This window comes from Urocitellus parryii, chromosome 3 (genome assembly GCF_045843805.1).
Source record: "Urocitellus parryii isolate mUroPar1 chromosome 3, mUroPar1.hap1, whole genome shotgun sequence".
Taxonomy (NCBI): Eukaryota; Metazoa; Chordata; class Mammalia; order Rodentia; family Sciuridae; genus Urocitellus; species Urocitellus parryii.
In genome coordinates this window covers 31,204,419-31,220,943 of record NC_135533.1, presented here as the reverse complement: position 1 = coordinate 31,220,943, position 16,525 = coordinate 31,204,419, and the positions used below count along the sequence as shown (strand labels likewise).

The following is a 16,525-nucleotide window of genomic DNA, read 5'->3' as shown; positions in this document are numbered from 1 at the left end:
CATACTATTAGTTCATAATTCAGGTATAATCATTAAAAGATTAATGAAACAAAGCACATGAGGAAACAAGAAAATGATTCTCTAAACTTGTGGGTAAAGTCATAAGATTTTAACATGCATCTGATCAATATGCAAACGTTGACATATATTTCATATACATTTCCAGGAAATAAATAAAAACTTAATCTTTAATACTTAAAAAATAATCTCAATTCAATTCTCAGTTTTAATTTTTCACCACCTCTGGTTTCAAATCTTTAAAGCTAGAGTTCTACATATTCCTTTTAGGCCTGTGCTTAGTAGTTAGAAAAAGTCCAGCTAAACTTGATAATATACCAGATAATATCCCTACTTAAAATACATTTTAACAACCATTAAGTATGGTATGAACAAAAATACAGAAGGACATATATTTTAAAACACCAGTTTAAAAAGTTATCATTAACACAGGACTGGGTTTTGGAGCTTATTTTTGTATTAGTATTTTATGAAGATCTACTATTTGAATTCAGAGAATTCAAATATTATTTCTGAAAAGTTAAAATTGAGAAAAAGTTTTCTCTTTAAAGGCAGTTAATTAAGATCCTGTGTTGTATAATTTCAGTAAATTAAGATCTTGGGCTCAATAATTTGGAAGAAGCCCAGGATCTTAATCCCATGTGTAGGTTAAGATTTTTGCCAAGAGAGTGGGGAAATAAAGTATATGCATTTTAAAGACAAAAAGTAGACACTCTGTAACCTCAAGTTCAAAAAAGTAGTATGAATTATGAGCATTATGAGAAAGAAGAGATCAGAAAAGAGAGGGAGGATAAGGAGGACTTCTCGGAGGGCAAAAGAGTTGCAATATGTTCTTCAAGATATGTAGGTTCTAAACAGGAAACAGTATTTTAAGCAGAAGAAAAAATGGCAAGGAGAAATGCAGAGAAATAATTAATACACAAGTCGTGTCTCAAGGGTGATGACTACATGACTGCACCAGACATGAACAAAGAGAGTCAAGTGAAAAGATGAGAGGATGGAAGATGTTTAACACAAACTAAAAAGCTTATATTCTTCACAGAATGGAGGGAGGGGTGTTGATGGTTTCTGAAGAGAGATGGATGTGACTGATGCAGAATTATTAAATTTCTACTACTCAAGTCGTGATTCTTCTATTATTAGAGATAAACAGAAAGTCAATTCCTTTTTCCACAATATCCCTTCACACATTTGAAATCTGCAATGATGTTCTTCCTTTAGGGGTTAATGATTAGGACAGAATGAAAAAGGGAGAAAGTGAAATCAGGAAGACCAGTTAAGAGGCCATATGAAATTTGTACAAGTATTGAAATAACCCACACAAAATTATATGGCCAATAGTCAAAACAGAAAGGGATGGCTATGAGTTTGTGTCACTACAAACTCTTTCAACTAAGAAATGCTCTTACAAGTTGAGTGTCTACCTTATTTATTTAATATTAAAATTTATCTTACAGCCTATACTGATATAGGACAGCTATACTGATATAGGAATGTGCTGTCTCAAGAACACAAGGTAACCTTCAGGACAATCACATTTACAGATGAGCTCACTCATGAAGCTCAGAGAACATTGCACATATTTTCCTGTATTTTTTCCAATTATTTTACATATTTTTCACAAGACTGTGGGTATTCTAGAAACATCAATAAACTGCCTAAATTAATCACTTAGGTTGTATTCCTTAAAACATCTCCTCAGCCCTAAAATTTGATCTGAAATTTGATTTGAAATTCTAATGATGAATCTTTATAGCAATGCTAATTCACTAATATTTTCAGAATGTTTGACAATTTCTTTCTGATAATGATAACACTAAACCACTTTCATAATTATACATACTAAATAATGGTTCCCTAATGTGTTCATTCATAGGATTTTGAAAAAGTAGAAGAAATAAGCAGTGCTTTTTAAAAATTAAGTAACCTATGACCAAATAAAACTTATTCCAACCTTGACCTTACCTGGCTTAGGACTCCTTTCTTATTTGTTTTCCAGACTAGAATTCTGACAACCCAAGAGTCAGGTATAAATTTTAAGATCTGAAAAAATGTCCCCTCTGTCCTATTAGGTTGGAAGAGTTACAGTTCATTACGCTTGGTCCTGGCTAATTCTTTAAAACAAATAAGTAGATCTAAAAATGTAGTTAGCTTCAAATCCAATAGCTTACTTGTCTAAATAATACATGTCATTGAATATGTTTATAATCACTTCAATTTCAATTTATTGTATAAACTGGTTTTGTTAATAGGATTAAGGGACCTAAATTAATATTTATTGAGGCTATAACTAGAAATTCTATCTTCCTAGAAACTATTGCTGTATTAGCAATAAGGCATATTAAAATAGCTCAATAATTAACTATATTGATTCAGAGTTTTTAGTATTCAAATAAAAATTTCATTGTAATTGCATATATTTATAAGTAAAACAAGGGGAAACTATTATTCAACAAAATATGAAGTGACCAAATTGTGTACATATGAAGCCACATATTTACCTGACATTGCCTTTGGTGTTTCTGAGAACTGTTGCAGCAAAATTCTGTGTGACACCCACCAAGCTGATTCCATCCACTTCCACAATCTGGTCATTGACTTGTATTCTTTAGAAAAAGGAAAAAATTACCCACAATTAATTTATTTGATAATTGCACTGTCATTCTCATTAAATGAGTTGACAAAATACTTGAATTTAAGAATATTCTTATTGATCCAAAATTTAACTTTTATATACAAGCCCCAGATCTTAGTCAAATGTTTAATGTTTTTTAGAAACTATTTTGAAAGACAAAAATAAGTAAGACTTAACCAAAGATTCAGTTTACCAAACATCCATATCCCCTTCACAAAAACTGAAAACTGCAAGTGTATGACATATTTACAATAGTTTTTTTGTTCTTAATGAAAGCATAACAGATCAAGCTGAAATTGGACCCAATTCCCAGGATCCATTTCACCTCCCATCTCCAAGTTAACATTATCAGGCATTGCAGGAAATCCTTCCTATTCAAGTTGAATACTTCAAATAAGTAATGTATGTGTGTGCTTACATGTATATACTAATATGTTGCTTATGTATTTACTTATTTATATTTTTGAGACAAACTGTATTAGTAAAGTTTGGTGCATAATGGTTTTAAATTTGTACGTTTCATATATATGTATATATATATATACATACATATATATATATATATACATACATATATATACACATACATATATATACATATACATATATATACATACATATATATATATACATATATACATACATATATATACATACATATATATACATACATATATATATACATACATATATATGTATATATTCTTTCTCCTAATGAAATATCTCAAAAATGGAAAAATGGGAATTAGATAATAAATACTCCATTACCCAACTTCATCACATTTTAGCACTCTGCAATATTTAAAGCATATTTAGCCTTTCTACTGATTTTTTTGAAACAGAATAATATGTGTGCATGGATAGGCACATTATATATGCTTTGTATATTTTTAAAAAAATTATAAAGTATGCCTCTTTTTCACAACTGTTTTCTTGACTCAACATTGTATTTGATATTTATCTCTGACTACTATAAATGCAATTCCAATTAATTTGCTTTAACTATACAGTTTATCTTTTATAAATATATCTAATATAGTTATCCATTATTTTGTAGATGGAAAATTATGATGTTTTCCATTTTAGCTATATAAATACTGTATAATCATCAATCTTACATATTCCTTATTATACACATATGAGTTCTCCAGAACATACACCTAAGAGTGAAATTCCTGAGTCAAAGAATACAGTATTTCCAATAATGTTAGAAATTGACAAACTACAATCTCACAAATACTTGGTATTTAAATATTGTCATTCATATAGGTAAAGAACATTGAGCAGTTTTGTATTGAGCTAAGCTGTGTTCTTCTGACATTATTTTCACTGTTTTGGTTTTGTTTTTTCAATAGTAGGAATCACACCCAGGGACTCATATCCTAGGCAAGTAGTCTACCACTGAGCTACACCCACAGCCGAAATATCTAGTTTTTAAATACCCTTTTAACCATATTTAATATCTAGTTTCCTAATTCTAATGCTAGTTTCCTAATTCTCTAGGGAGCTTAACAGAATCTTTGATACATGTTCTTTTGATAAGTCATCATTTTATTTCTTTGTGTATCAGCTTAAATGGATATCACAGTTTTAGAAGAAGCACTGAGATGGCCAAGAGGACTCACAAAGCTAATTAAACTGTGTCACCACAGAAATACACTTTAAGTTATGTAAACACAGGTGTCATTTTTTTAGTCATCAGTAGAATTCTCAAAAAGCAATAGAAATTTTCTTTGCTACCAATCAGGTATGCTGGAAGTTTGCTTGTTTTCTAATTTTGTACTTTTTTATTTTTCTTTTTTCTGATTCTCAGCCATTTTGGTTCTGGATCTGTACCTTCTTACAATATAGAATTTAAAACAAGAAAACAACAACAAAGGAGAAAAGGGTCTATAAAGGAGAACCCAGAAAATGTCAAACAAGAGAGCATAGATCTCACTAGAAATAGAAATCCCTATTATGACGCTGAAAAAGACAGAGGAAGTAGTCTAAGAAAAGGCCCCTGGATGTCTCAAAGTGGTAGGTCTCTAATTTTGAAAGCAATAAATAGGAACATTAAGAACAAGAAAAAATACAGAATTTTCTATATGTAAGTTTAGAATTCCATATTAATTCTGTTTACTGTACTTGCTCATACTTGTGAGAGTGGGGGAGTAGGGAAGAAAGTTCTGTGAGGAGGTCACATAGTGAGGGGAGTTGGTATGACATTTATGGAGATTAGTGCTAAAAAAACAGTCAATAACTTGGTTGTAAAATATGCAACAGGAACAAAGCAAACAAAATAATTTATTTTAAAAAGAATAAAAGAAATATGGCCAGTAAACATTTGGAAAGGCTCAAAAAGAAGAAATTAAAACTTAAAAGTAATAATGCCTTTAATAATTGCCAAATTATTAAAGATTTTTATTACACAATATTCAGCCTGAATGAGGGGGCAGGAGGCTACTAGACCCTGAGTACAAACTGAACAACCTTTCAAAAGGGCAGATTTGCAATGTATTTCTAAAGTGTTTGAAATGCAATACACCTTGATGTGGTAATTATAGTCCTAGGAATTAGTTCCAAAAAAATAATAAGAAATGTTAATGATGATTTTTATATAAAAATGCTGACCTCACCAATACCTTGCAACAAAATGCTAGTTTTGTTTTCTTCTTCATATTTTGTCACATTTTTCAAAATTTCACCCATGAACTATTATAAAGGTAACATATTTACCTTTATAACTTTAAAATGTCATTTGTACATACTCATTATTGATAACATTTTACAGTGACTAGGGATATAGTCAAAAAGGTTTTCCTTTAGACTGAAATGGTATAGTTCCCTGCTCTTTATAAAATATACATGTATGGTTAACAACAAAATATTTCAGCTAAAGTGTCTGAACTCAATCTATAATCTAAATCAAAGCCCAAAGGGCACATTCTCAATGACAGGGAGAGGGAGAATTATTACATGGGTTGAAGCTGCTATATTTCAACAGGATTTTCACAATGCCTATCATATATGATTAATTTATAATCAGAAAACCAATATTTATAGCATGTTCTAATGTAATGTGTTTGTAAAAAACACTTCTGATGGTGCACACCCAAGTAACTCAAAACAGAAAAAAACAAGTCTGGAAAAAGTACTGAAAAAAGAAAAAAAAGTCAAAGAATTCATGAGCAGCAGTGTTGGTGCTTAAATGTTAAAGAAAGCCCTTCATGAAGTAGGAGCGCAACACTGGGTAGAAAAGTGCATCTCCACCAAGGATGAAGAGCACCGGAAGTTCTGAGAGGAAAGCTAAGTGCAGGGCACCCAGCAACAGACAACTGATGTTCAACTAGGTGTCTTCTTTGCATTCAGAGCCAAGTGTGAAAAAGAGGGATCCTATGATTGAAATGCAGATCCTACATAATTCTTCCTGTCTTCAACACAGAGAGCATTAAGGGAAATAAGAAAGCACAATAGTATTTGATTATTATTTTTTTAAAAGAAAATTTATTTTAAAAAACTTTTCTCATTTCAAAAGTGATATTTCATTAAAGAAAAATTTAAAATCTGATACACTATTAAAAAAACAAGAAAATAAAAACCACCTTAATTTTTTTTTTTTTTTTTTTTTTTTTTTTTTTTTTTTTTTTTAAGTGGCTGGGGTTGTAGCTCAGCAGTAGAGCACTTGCCTTATATACATGAGGCACTGAGTTTGATTCCCAGCGCCACATATAAATAAGCAAATAAAATAAAGAACCATCAACAACTAAAAAAAATATTTTAAAAAATTTTATTAAACAATGGGAAGGAAGGGAGGGAGGAGTCGAGGTTTGGGAGTGGCTATTTGAGGGGCATTTTGATTTATCTTTTTATAGTCAGAATGTGTGGTGATTAAAGGGAAGACAAGCTTAAAAACTAAAAATGAGCACAAGGGGGAGAGGCAAAGACAACTGGAGATGACGGAAACAATGCTTAAAAAGAGGCAACAGCTCAGGTTTATTCCACCACAGACTATTCCCATAATCTACTAGATCATGAGCCAGCTAATTTTCTTATTTATCAATGATTATCATGGTAGGGAAATTATCTGACACTCACTCTGTTTGAATTTCTTACCCTGTGAGATGATAACTTTTAGAGCTTTTTGTTTTTGATTTTGTTTGGATACTAGAAATTAAACCCCAGGGCACTTAAAAACGGAGCCACATTCCCCAGCCCTTTTTATTTTTTATTTTGAGTCAGGGTCCTCTAAGTTGTCTAGGTCCTCACTAGTTGGCTGATTCTGGCTTTGAACTGGAGATTCTCCTGCCTCAGCCTCCTGGGATTATAGGCATGAGCCATCATGCCTGGCCAAGAGTAACAGTTAGCCACAACTCACAGATAGTAGCACTAATAAGCTCTCTCAAATCTTGCCTATAATTAAAAGCACACACAAAAAAGAGGTGACTCTTGGTGGTAAAAAAAATATGTAAACAGATCTTTGTATCCCAGAGATACCTAGAGATTATCTGGCCTTTACAAAAGTTTCCAGAATAGCAGAAGAAACAGCCTGTTTTGCCTGGAAACAATCTCTATTGGAATGCAATGTATGGGAATGTACCTGACTCATTTTAAGCCATTACATCACAGCATTCCCGCCATAATTTTCCTATGCTTTATTCACCAAAAGTGTGCAACAACACTGCTCTTTAGCCTTGGCCTGATATTGCTGAGAATCCTCAAACCTAAAAAGCCAGAATTAGTGGGTATAAAGCTAATGAAAACATATGTTAGGCTCTCTAGGGTATAATGTTGTTAGATAATTATTTATTGACATGATGTTTCTGGGAAGAGAAAAAACAACTCTACCTCACAGAGCTTATGTCAACAAAGAACCAGGCATGAATGGCAGGGAGACCAGCTGGAGCAACAGTAATGAACTTTGGTAAACAGAGTTCTTCCCTAAAATGCTAGACAGTGAACATTTAAATGTATGAGAAAATACATATCAAGACAGCAATGTCAGGGTGAAAGCAAAATATTTGACTAGAAGAGTGTGCCCAGAAAGGAAACTTGTTTTGCTTAATAGAATCACGAAAGAGGTCTGAAGAAATCATTAGTGTAAAAAAGTTTCCTGTGTTGAATCATATAATCTACATTAAAGGAAACAAAAACTAATGGTTAGTATATATAGTATTATTTTATTAAAAAATTAGAGCTCAAAGAGAAGATGGAAGGGGCTATGGTGTCCTTAAGATAAATTACAAGTTACCCTATAAGAGATAACTTTAAAAAAGAAAGAGTGAAATAAATAAGTAAATAAATAAATAAGTAAATAAGTAAGTCAGTAAATAAATAAATAAATAAAACTATTAGACCCAAATAAATGTATCCAAAGTGAATAAAACACAAGATTCACTCGTGTAAGAAATATTTTTTGAGTATTCCCTATGTATAAGGCCTCATATAAGAAGGTACAGGCATGAAATCTTCACACACACAAAAAAAAAGAATAAGAGAGATCTAAAATGTTTCAACTACACTGGATGATATAGAAAGAGATTACACAATTTTTTTTTAAGTACTCAAGAGTGCAATTAAAGGTTACAAGCCATTTGGAAGGGGTAAAACATTAGAAATATAAAAGTTTATTGTATGGAGACAGGAAACAAGAAGGGGGGATACAAATACTATGTATCTATTATAACAATAGCAGGATTGATACACTAAGTAAACACTTATTTAAAAGAACTGAGGAAATGCACACTGAAACTAACAAAGCAAAGATCTTATGTCAGTATAAATAATGAAACTACAAAGAAGAAAACATCAGTAAATAGGTTAACAGAAAACAAACCTAATTTTTTAAAGTCAAAAATAAATATGAATGAATGAAAAATGTTTATCCTTTGTGATTTTTAAACAATTAGTATTTTGGTTTGGAGTTGAAGTCAACTCATTTAAGAGGGGTGGTTCATAACAATTTATAATTGCTTGAATACTAACTATAAAAACTATTTCCTATCACCTAGAAATGCCTTTTAAAATTTTCAACAAAATTAGTACAAACAAGGTAGAGTTTACAAATAAATTATAGCTTACTTGGAAGAAAGTTGCTGAATTAATACCTGAAAATATTATTACCATTATGTAATTGATTAAAGGGTCAGAGAGGTTATTTCTTTCACTACTCTGAAAATAAAGACTCACTAAACTACTTTCAAAGACAAAATATTCATATTCCACATTAATGTGAAACACATGCAGTCCACTGACCATTTACTCGGAAGATCCACTTCAGACCTTCTCTGTGCAAAGTATTATAATGAGTGCTACAGGAGTACAAACAAGACAACTGACTAAGGTATGGGCCCTAAATACACAGAAAAAAAATAAAGGTACAACTTTCTAGTTACATAAATCAATTTAGTATTCCTGGGGAAATATTTCTGTATATCAATATGTGTTTCTAGGATTACAAAAAAAATACCCTCTGGGTCTCAACACAGATTCAAAAATTACTTTCAACATGCTTTATTATTTCTTGGTAAGATGGCTAAAGAATATAGAAAAATACTGGAAAAAAAAGTCAAAGCCATTTATTCAATGTTCCTAAAAACTAAGATGGTATTTCTTTGAATTTGGCTATCATATTTTGGAGTCTACTTTTATTTCTGTTGCCAAGGTTCTACTTTCAGTTCCAACCCAAAACATCATAAGGTTAGTGTATTAATTGAAATCTTTACAATAAAGATATATGTAGCCTGAGATGATGAAAGATAAAACATTAAAAAATAATGACCTGATGTTATGTTGCACATCAGAACTATCCAAAGAGGATGTGTTAAGTGTACCCTATCAGAGCCCACTACTGGCAATTTTAATTGTACAGGTGTAGGTGATGCTCAAGAATTTGCATATTTAGGTAGAACATGTTTAGAGAAGCCCCTATCTCCAGAATTATCATCAATGAAGAAGAAGAGTTCCTAATTTCCCTGCCATCTCTATCATTTTCAAAAATGCCAGAACTATTATCATTTGTCTCACTCCATTGTACATGTTCTTCAGCTATACATGTTTTGGTTTTTTTGTCCACTTCTCACTAGACAGATAAATGAATGGCTATATTCAAAGGGAGACAGATACAGACAGATCCATTCATTTACTGAATATACATTAAAGCATATATTCTGCCTACAAATGAGAAAGTAATTCAAGCATTTTCATATTTTCTACATCTGAGAAACACTCTGAAATTCCATCCTTATGAAAAAAAGAAGAAAGATAACACTGAAAGAAATCCCCAGTTTTCTAGGATTTTAAGTCACTAACAACTACAATTAACTTACCTGCCATCTCGCTGAGCAGCACCACCTTCTGTAACTGTCTTGACAAATATTCCCAGTTTCTCAAGTCCAGCATCTGCTCCAACACCCATTCCAATAATACTGATACCAAGACCATCTTCATCTATAAAAAGAAAAAAGAATGAAGCAACCAAGGTTTTACACTGGTCCAGCTGATATAACTAGTTGGTAAGGCCTATTGCTGCCTCTAGTTTTGTTCTTCTTTATGAACAGGACACATGATATTCTTGTCTCAGCAGAAATTTTTTACAAGAGGATGAAAAAGATTATCAAATAAGATTCCCCAAAGGGCTCAGGAGTGTCATATCATTTTAAAATTGAGGTTGGCAATTCATTCTGGTCTCAGAAAAGCTAATGATTTTGTTACTGAATAGTCAATCTACCTAAACACAGACTCTCCAAATAATCCTTTAAATTATTTAGGCATAAACACACACATACTAAAATGCATGCATAATTTTTAATGAATATGATCCTTAAGATTTGGAATTTCTTCTTTAATCATGTGATCACATTTTCTGTTTGTTTATGAAAAATAAGACAGTTTGTGTCTTTGAGTTTTTCTTCTGTGCTAACTACACAAGTATATACATTAAACAAAAGTTTAAATATATAAACACACACAGAAGATTTGTTTTTTTCTTCTTTTACACTCCTTTACATAGTCTATTGCAACTTACTTTTAAAAATTCAATGATAACTTATGAATATCAACTTACATAGCTTAAATCATTTCTAATGACTATATAATACTTCAGGATAAGATGATATCAAAAACATTAAAACCATTTCTCTATTGTCAGGCACTCACCTTTGTTTCAATTTTTTATTTTGTTTTGGCACTATAAGCAATACTGACATTTATTTTATTTTTCATTTACTTAATATTTATGTGTTTATTCATGTTTCCATTTGCCCTTTCCCAGAACATATATAGTTCAACACCAGTGAATTAAAAGACACACTATTTTGTACCCTATGTGCTTTGCTTAACAGTCAAGGTTATTTTTTGATAGCCTCAAAGTCTTTGTAATCATGATTTATCAGCAGCATAAAAAACTGATACTAGCTAATCAACAGTGATGGATTATTAAAGGAAAACAAGCCCCACATACTCAATAGGATGCTTGGTGTTTTAAAACAGTTTTTAGCAATAAACATTACTATATATTCATAATTATAATTCTTTGAAGAGGATTTATCTCATTGATTATTATATGTTATCTTCTGCCTTAACTATGACTATGATTATTATATGTTATCTTCTGCCTTAACTATGACTATCACAACCCTACATCTTTATTCTACATACATTCAAAAACAAATCATTTGGCAAAGTGTGATTTGTTTGCTCAGTGGTATTCCACAAGGAATTTTTACGATGTTTTCCCTGGATAGGTTTTTGCATATGAAGACCAGCTGAAGGCACTTCCACACTGATTGTAGGCATAGGTATCACTCCAGTGTTAGATCTTTACAACTAATTAATGTCTGAGTGATCACCATTTAGAAATGTTAACATACATGTGATTTCTCATATTAATTTCATTGAAATGACTTCTCTGGTTCAAATACTTATTCTTTTGCTAAAGATTTCCCTCAGAATAAGTTTTCTTGTGTACATGAAGTTCAGATGTGTGTTGAAGGCTCTTCCACAATGGTTAGTGTTTAAGATTTCTTCTTTCCCATGAGAAAAGTATATATCAAGGTTAGCTGATGGCTAAATTCTTGTTCAGACTCATCACAGTCATCGAGTTTCTCTAGCATGTGAATTTGTTCCTGCAATGGTTACTGAAAGCCTTCCCACCATGTACACATCCACATGCATAGCCTCACCCCAGTGTATTTCTCCTGTGGTTTAAAGAGATGATCATTGTAGCTCTTCCACACTAAAGGTTTGTTTCCTGAGCGAAATCTCTAGAGTATTAGCATTGTGCTTGAATTCCACCTCACGTTCACTATACTTAGAGGGTTTCTCTTCATTACAACTTGTTAAAACCAATATTATACTTTGATCAAAATGTTCCCATATATATTCAAAGGGTCCTCTCAAATGTCAAATCTCTTACTGTCATGAGAGGAAATTCCAGGAACTATTCTATGTGAAAATTACTTCTTGGTTTTTAAATCACTTTTCCTGCCTGGACTCAGGCCTCCCTAAAGATTTTTTGTTGTCTTTATTCTTTTCTTTGCTTCCATGGGGCTTCTTCTCATTGCTCTAATGAGAAAATCACTCAGAGTTCCAAAGCTAAAAATCTAGTAGCAGAAAAGCAAAATTAACTTGATCCATACTGAATTCCTATAAGAAGGAGGCAATGACTGAGGGTGAAACAAGGAAGAACCCAATGGATGCACAGAGACAGGTGACTGATGTTCCCGAGCATCTCATCTCTTCTCTGTTCAGAGGGAGAAGGATGGAATTCAGAACTACATGTTTGAAGGCCACTGATTCCTGGGGCTGCACTGTCAAGAAGCAAGCAGTCCCTGTATCCTCCTCTATCTACATTCCTAGGGACAGGCAAAGGCTCTAAATGGGTCAAGAGCCAACAAGGATGTGGAAGACAGTGAGGCTATGCTACCATGGAAGATGCTATCACCACACTGCTCAACACTGACTTTCTCTCTCAGGCAAGAAGCCCATGTTGTACAACATTTCCCTCATAGTGACTGAGAGTGTAAAGCAGTGTAGATCATTTTTTATTTCCTCTTCTGAAAAGTACCACTTTTTTCTATTGAATTTTACCTGTCTCTCCTGTCCTGATAATTTTCAGAGGTTCTTAGCATATTGTAGACATTGGTTTTGTCATCTACAATGAGGGCAATTTATCACCTGTTTAATTTTGTTTGAGATAATTACCTTTAAAAGCTAAAAATCTAGACAATTAAATTGGTTCATCTTTTCTAACTTTGGGTTTTCCTTCTGGGTTAAGGTCATCCTCCCACCAGCCAAGCTGATAAATGGAATTTTATAAAAATTTCTTCAAATATCAATAACTTTTAAAATTTAATTATTTAATCTATGTAGGTTTTTAAAATATGATATAATGCAGGCATCTAACTTTATATTCTTCCAGATAGATGCTAAGTTATGCTAGAAAAATTTATAAAATGTGCTATTACATATAAGATGTGTGCCATACTAAATATTTCTGCAGACTAATATCTTTCTCTAGATCTTCTATTTTGTCACACCAATATATAAATATAATTTGTTCTCATTATAGAAGCTTTAACATTATGTTCAGATATTTGGTAAATTAAGCCCTTTGTATTATTTCCTTTTTCCCTTACATCTATAATTTCTCATATAAAATTAAAGATTGTCCTACACAATCCCTTCTAGCAACTCAATGTTGTTGGCAGTTCTATTTGAACTATACTAAATGTATATCTTAATTTATGGACATGCTTCTAAACTGAGTTTTCCCATCCAAGAACATAGTATAACTTTTAACTAGCTTAAATCTAATTTTTTTCAAAGAAAAATTATGATTTTCTATAAATAAATCCTATTTCTTAGTAATGAATTTAATAAGTATTTTGTTGTTTGGGTGCTCCTATAAATAAAACATTATTCCCATTTCTACTTCTAAATTCTTACTGTGAATACAGAGGGAAAAAAACAAGTTTATAGGCATCTTGAATCTGACTTTCTCCTTTACAAATTATCTTACCAATTCTAATATTTTTAAATTGAATTAATTTGGTTTCCAAGGTGGACATAGATATTATTATACATTGTGTTAGTGTTCCACAAAGGCCCATGTATTAAAGGCTTTCTTCAGCTTGGGAGTGAGGCCTAGTGGAAGGAAGTGAGCCCACTCAGGGTACACCCTTTAGTGGGATTCTGGAACTCCATCCCTTTCTATTTTTTACATCATGGCTGTCATGATGAGCAAGTCCCTCCATTGCTTATTCCCTCCATAATATACTGCCTCACTACAGGTTCAAAAGCAATGGTGCCAACTGATCATGGCCAAAAACATGAGCCAAAAATAAACTGTTCTTCTTTTAAGGTTTATTATCTCAGGAATTGTATTATAGTAACAGAAAGCTAACACAGACAGGGTTATAGATATATCAGCAAAAGGAGGTATTTCTTTATGTATTTTCTTTTCTTAGACTGATCATTTCATGCAAAGGACATTGCCTCCCAGTTTTAACTGAAATATTTATAGTGTTTCCTCAATTTAAAAATATAATTATTTATGATCTATATTTTGTATAATATTCAGGAATAGAGTATTTAATTTGAAATAACTAAACATTATCAAATATCTCTTAACCTTGACTACAGACTTTTTCCTTTCAATATTTGGGAATAAATTTCCTAATAATGAACTACTCTATATCCTCCTATCTAAAACCCTGTTTAGTCTTAATGCATTTTTTTCTTTAAATATTTCTGTATTTAGTATTTTATTTCATTTAGAATTTTAAAACATATATTTATACTGAGTTGTCCTATATTCATTTTTGTGGCATTTTTGTAGCATTATTAACTTTTAGTGTAAACTAAAGTTTATATGTTATCTTTTTTTTTCAGCCCTTTTTGTTTTTTGAGATAGGGTTTTGCTAAGTTCTTAGGACTTTGCTAAATTTCTGAGGCTGGTCTTAAACTTGTGATCCTCCTGCCTCAGCCTCCTGAGTCACTGGGATTATTGTACCACTGTGCCTGGCTCCATGTATCCTTGAAAGAGTTTTCCTTCATTTTCTATGATATAAAATAGTCTCACACAGGCTTGTACAGCCTTTAAACTCATCTGGTTCTGATGAGTTTTTAACATTTTATCTGTAGTCATCATTCTAATTTATTCTATGGCAATACTTGAATTGATTTTAGTAACTCCTATTTTGCTAGGAAGTAATAAATTACTTCTAGGTATTCATCATTTTTGTCAAAGAAATTTAGTGAAAAAATATATCAACCCTTCATAATCCTGACTGAGGAATACTGAAAGCAAAAATATAGAAATTATAAATTAGGAATGCAAAGCAAATACATACAATGTTGCTCAGTCAGGATTATGAAGGGTTGATATATTTTAGAGATCTTTCAATAAAAACTTGTTATTTTTGTTTATAATGTCCTCTGTACTAGCTTTTAAAATTTTATTTACTTTTTTCTGATTTACATGACAAATATTTTTTCTTCTACTTTTTTTAAAGTTAAAGATATAACTTTCATTCTGAGTAAGGTTTTTATTTTGTGTTAGAGGTTTGTTTTAAATAATCCATTCCATGATGGTTTGAAACAATAGGTCTAATTTTTTATTTGATCAAACATCTACCTTGAAATTCTCATGATATTAAAGGGGTTTAAAATTTTTTTAAGGGAAAATAATTTTTTTTTCTTTTGAAGGCAGCTTTAAATTGAGTTGATTATATTAATCCACTCCTCAATATCTTTGTTTTCTGTCTACAGATCTCTCTAGTTCTGAAAGTGCATTAAACTCTGTGATAATTGTATTGCATTTTGTTATCTTCTATTTTATTTTTTAGTATGAAATATAGCATATATATAAGAGCTTATGAAAACATTTATCTACAAAACATTATATTTGAGGAACAAAAATAACTAAATAGCCACTTACTAACAAATATAAAGAATATTACCAACACTCAATAACCATCTATGTACTCTTCCATGACACTGTAATTCTTCCCTTATTCCTAAACATTATGTTAATCATTTCTCCTTTTCAAAATACTTAAGAAAAAACACTTGTGTGCCCATCCCTAAATAATAAGCTGTTCAACTTTTCCTAGTTTTGAAAATTAAATAAATGGAATTATAATTGCATGACTTCCTCTCTCAATTGCTTTTTAAATTTTCTCACAACTTCATGTTTGCAAAAATCACACATTCTGCTACATGTAAACTGTGTGGTTCATTCATTTTCACTGCTGAGTAATATTTTATTAACTAAATATGCTACAATTTATAGGCAATTTCTACCACTGATGAACATTTGAATTGTTCTCATTTTGGCTTTTATTAGCAATACAAAACACACAGTCAATTCTAGCTGTTATAATGCTTTCCACAATTTTAAATCTATATAAAAAAATAAAGGCATCACTCTTTAATTCACTTTAACCCCAAATGAAAGTTTCTTAATGGGAATAATCAATCATGCACAGTATAATGACTAATGCTCTCATTCATATTTTCTCCATCTGGACACTTCTGTGTTTAATATTCACATAGTTTTCACCTCTATTTTTCCTCCCTTTACTGTTTTAAACAAGTTTCTTTGCCTCCCTAGTAATTGGGAAGTATATTACACAGATAAAGTATGTACTTGATGTATTCTTTAAATCCTTACATGTCAGCACATTTCTTTCTTTCACCAGAATAAGCAACTGCTCTCTGGGATGGGGAGGGGATTCTATCATCCTTCTTATTCATAGTGGCCTATGAAATTATACCTCCATCTCCCTGTTCCTACAGTTGAAAATAAATCTGACACTAATATAATCATCTTGCCCATCAAATACTTTTTCTGATTTGTTTACTTTGGAGTTTTAAAGTCTGGTATTTTAT

General features: G+C 31.5%; 1 protein-coding gene across 1 annotated transcript in view; it reads right to left on the bottom strand.

The window, feature by feature from the left end:
* Ppp1r9a (protein phosphatase 1 regulatory subunit 9A) overlaps positions 1–16,525 on the bottom strand; it is a 293,369-nt gene that overhangs the window by 106,217 nt on the left and 170,627 nt on the right. Inside the window, exons 3-4 of the mRNA XM_026391574.2 lie at positions 9,961–10,081; positions 2,520–2,624 (exon numbers count right to left, since the gene is read on the bottom strand). Coding sequence (XP_026247359.1) covers positions 2,520–2,624; positions 9,961–10,081 — 226 coding nt within the window. The remainder of the gene's footprint in view (positions 1–2,519; positions 2,625–9,960; positions 10,082–16,525) is intronic.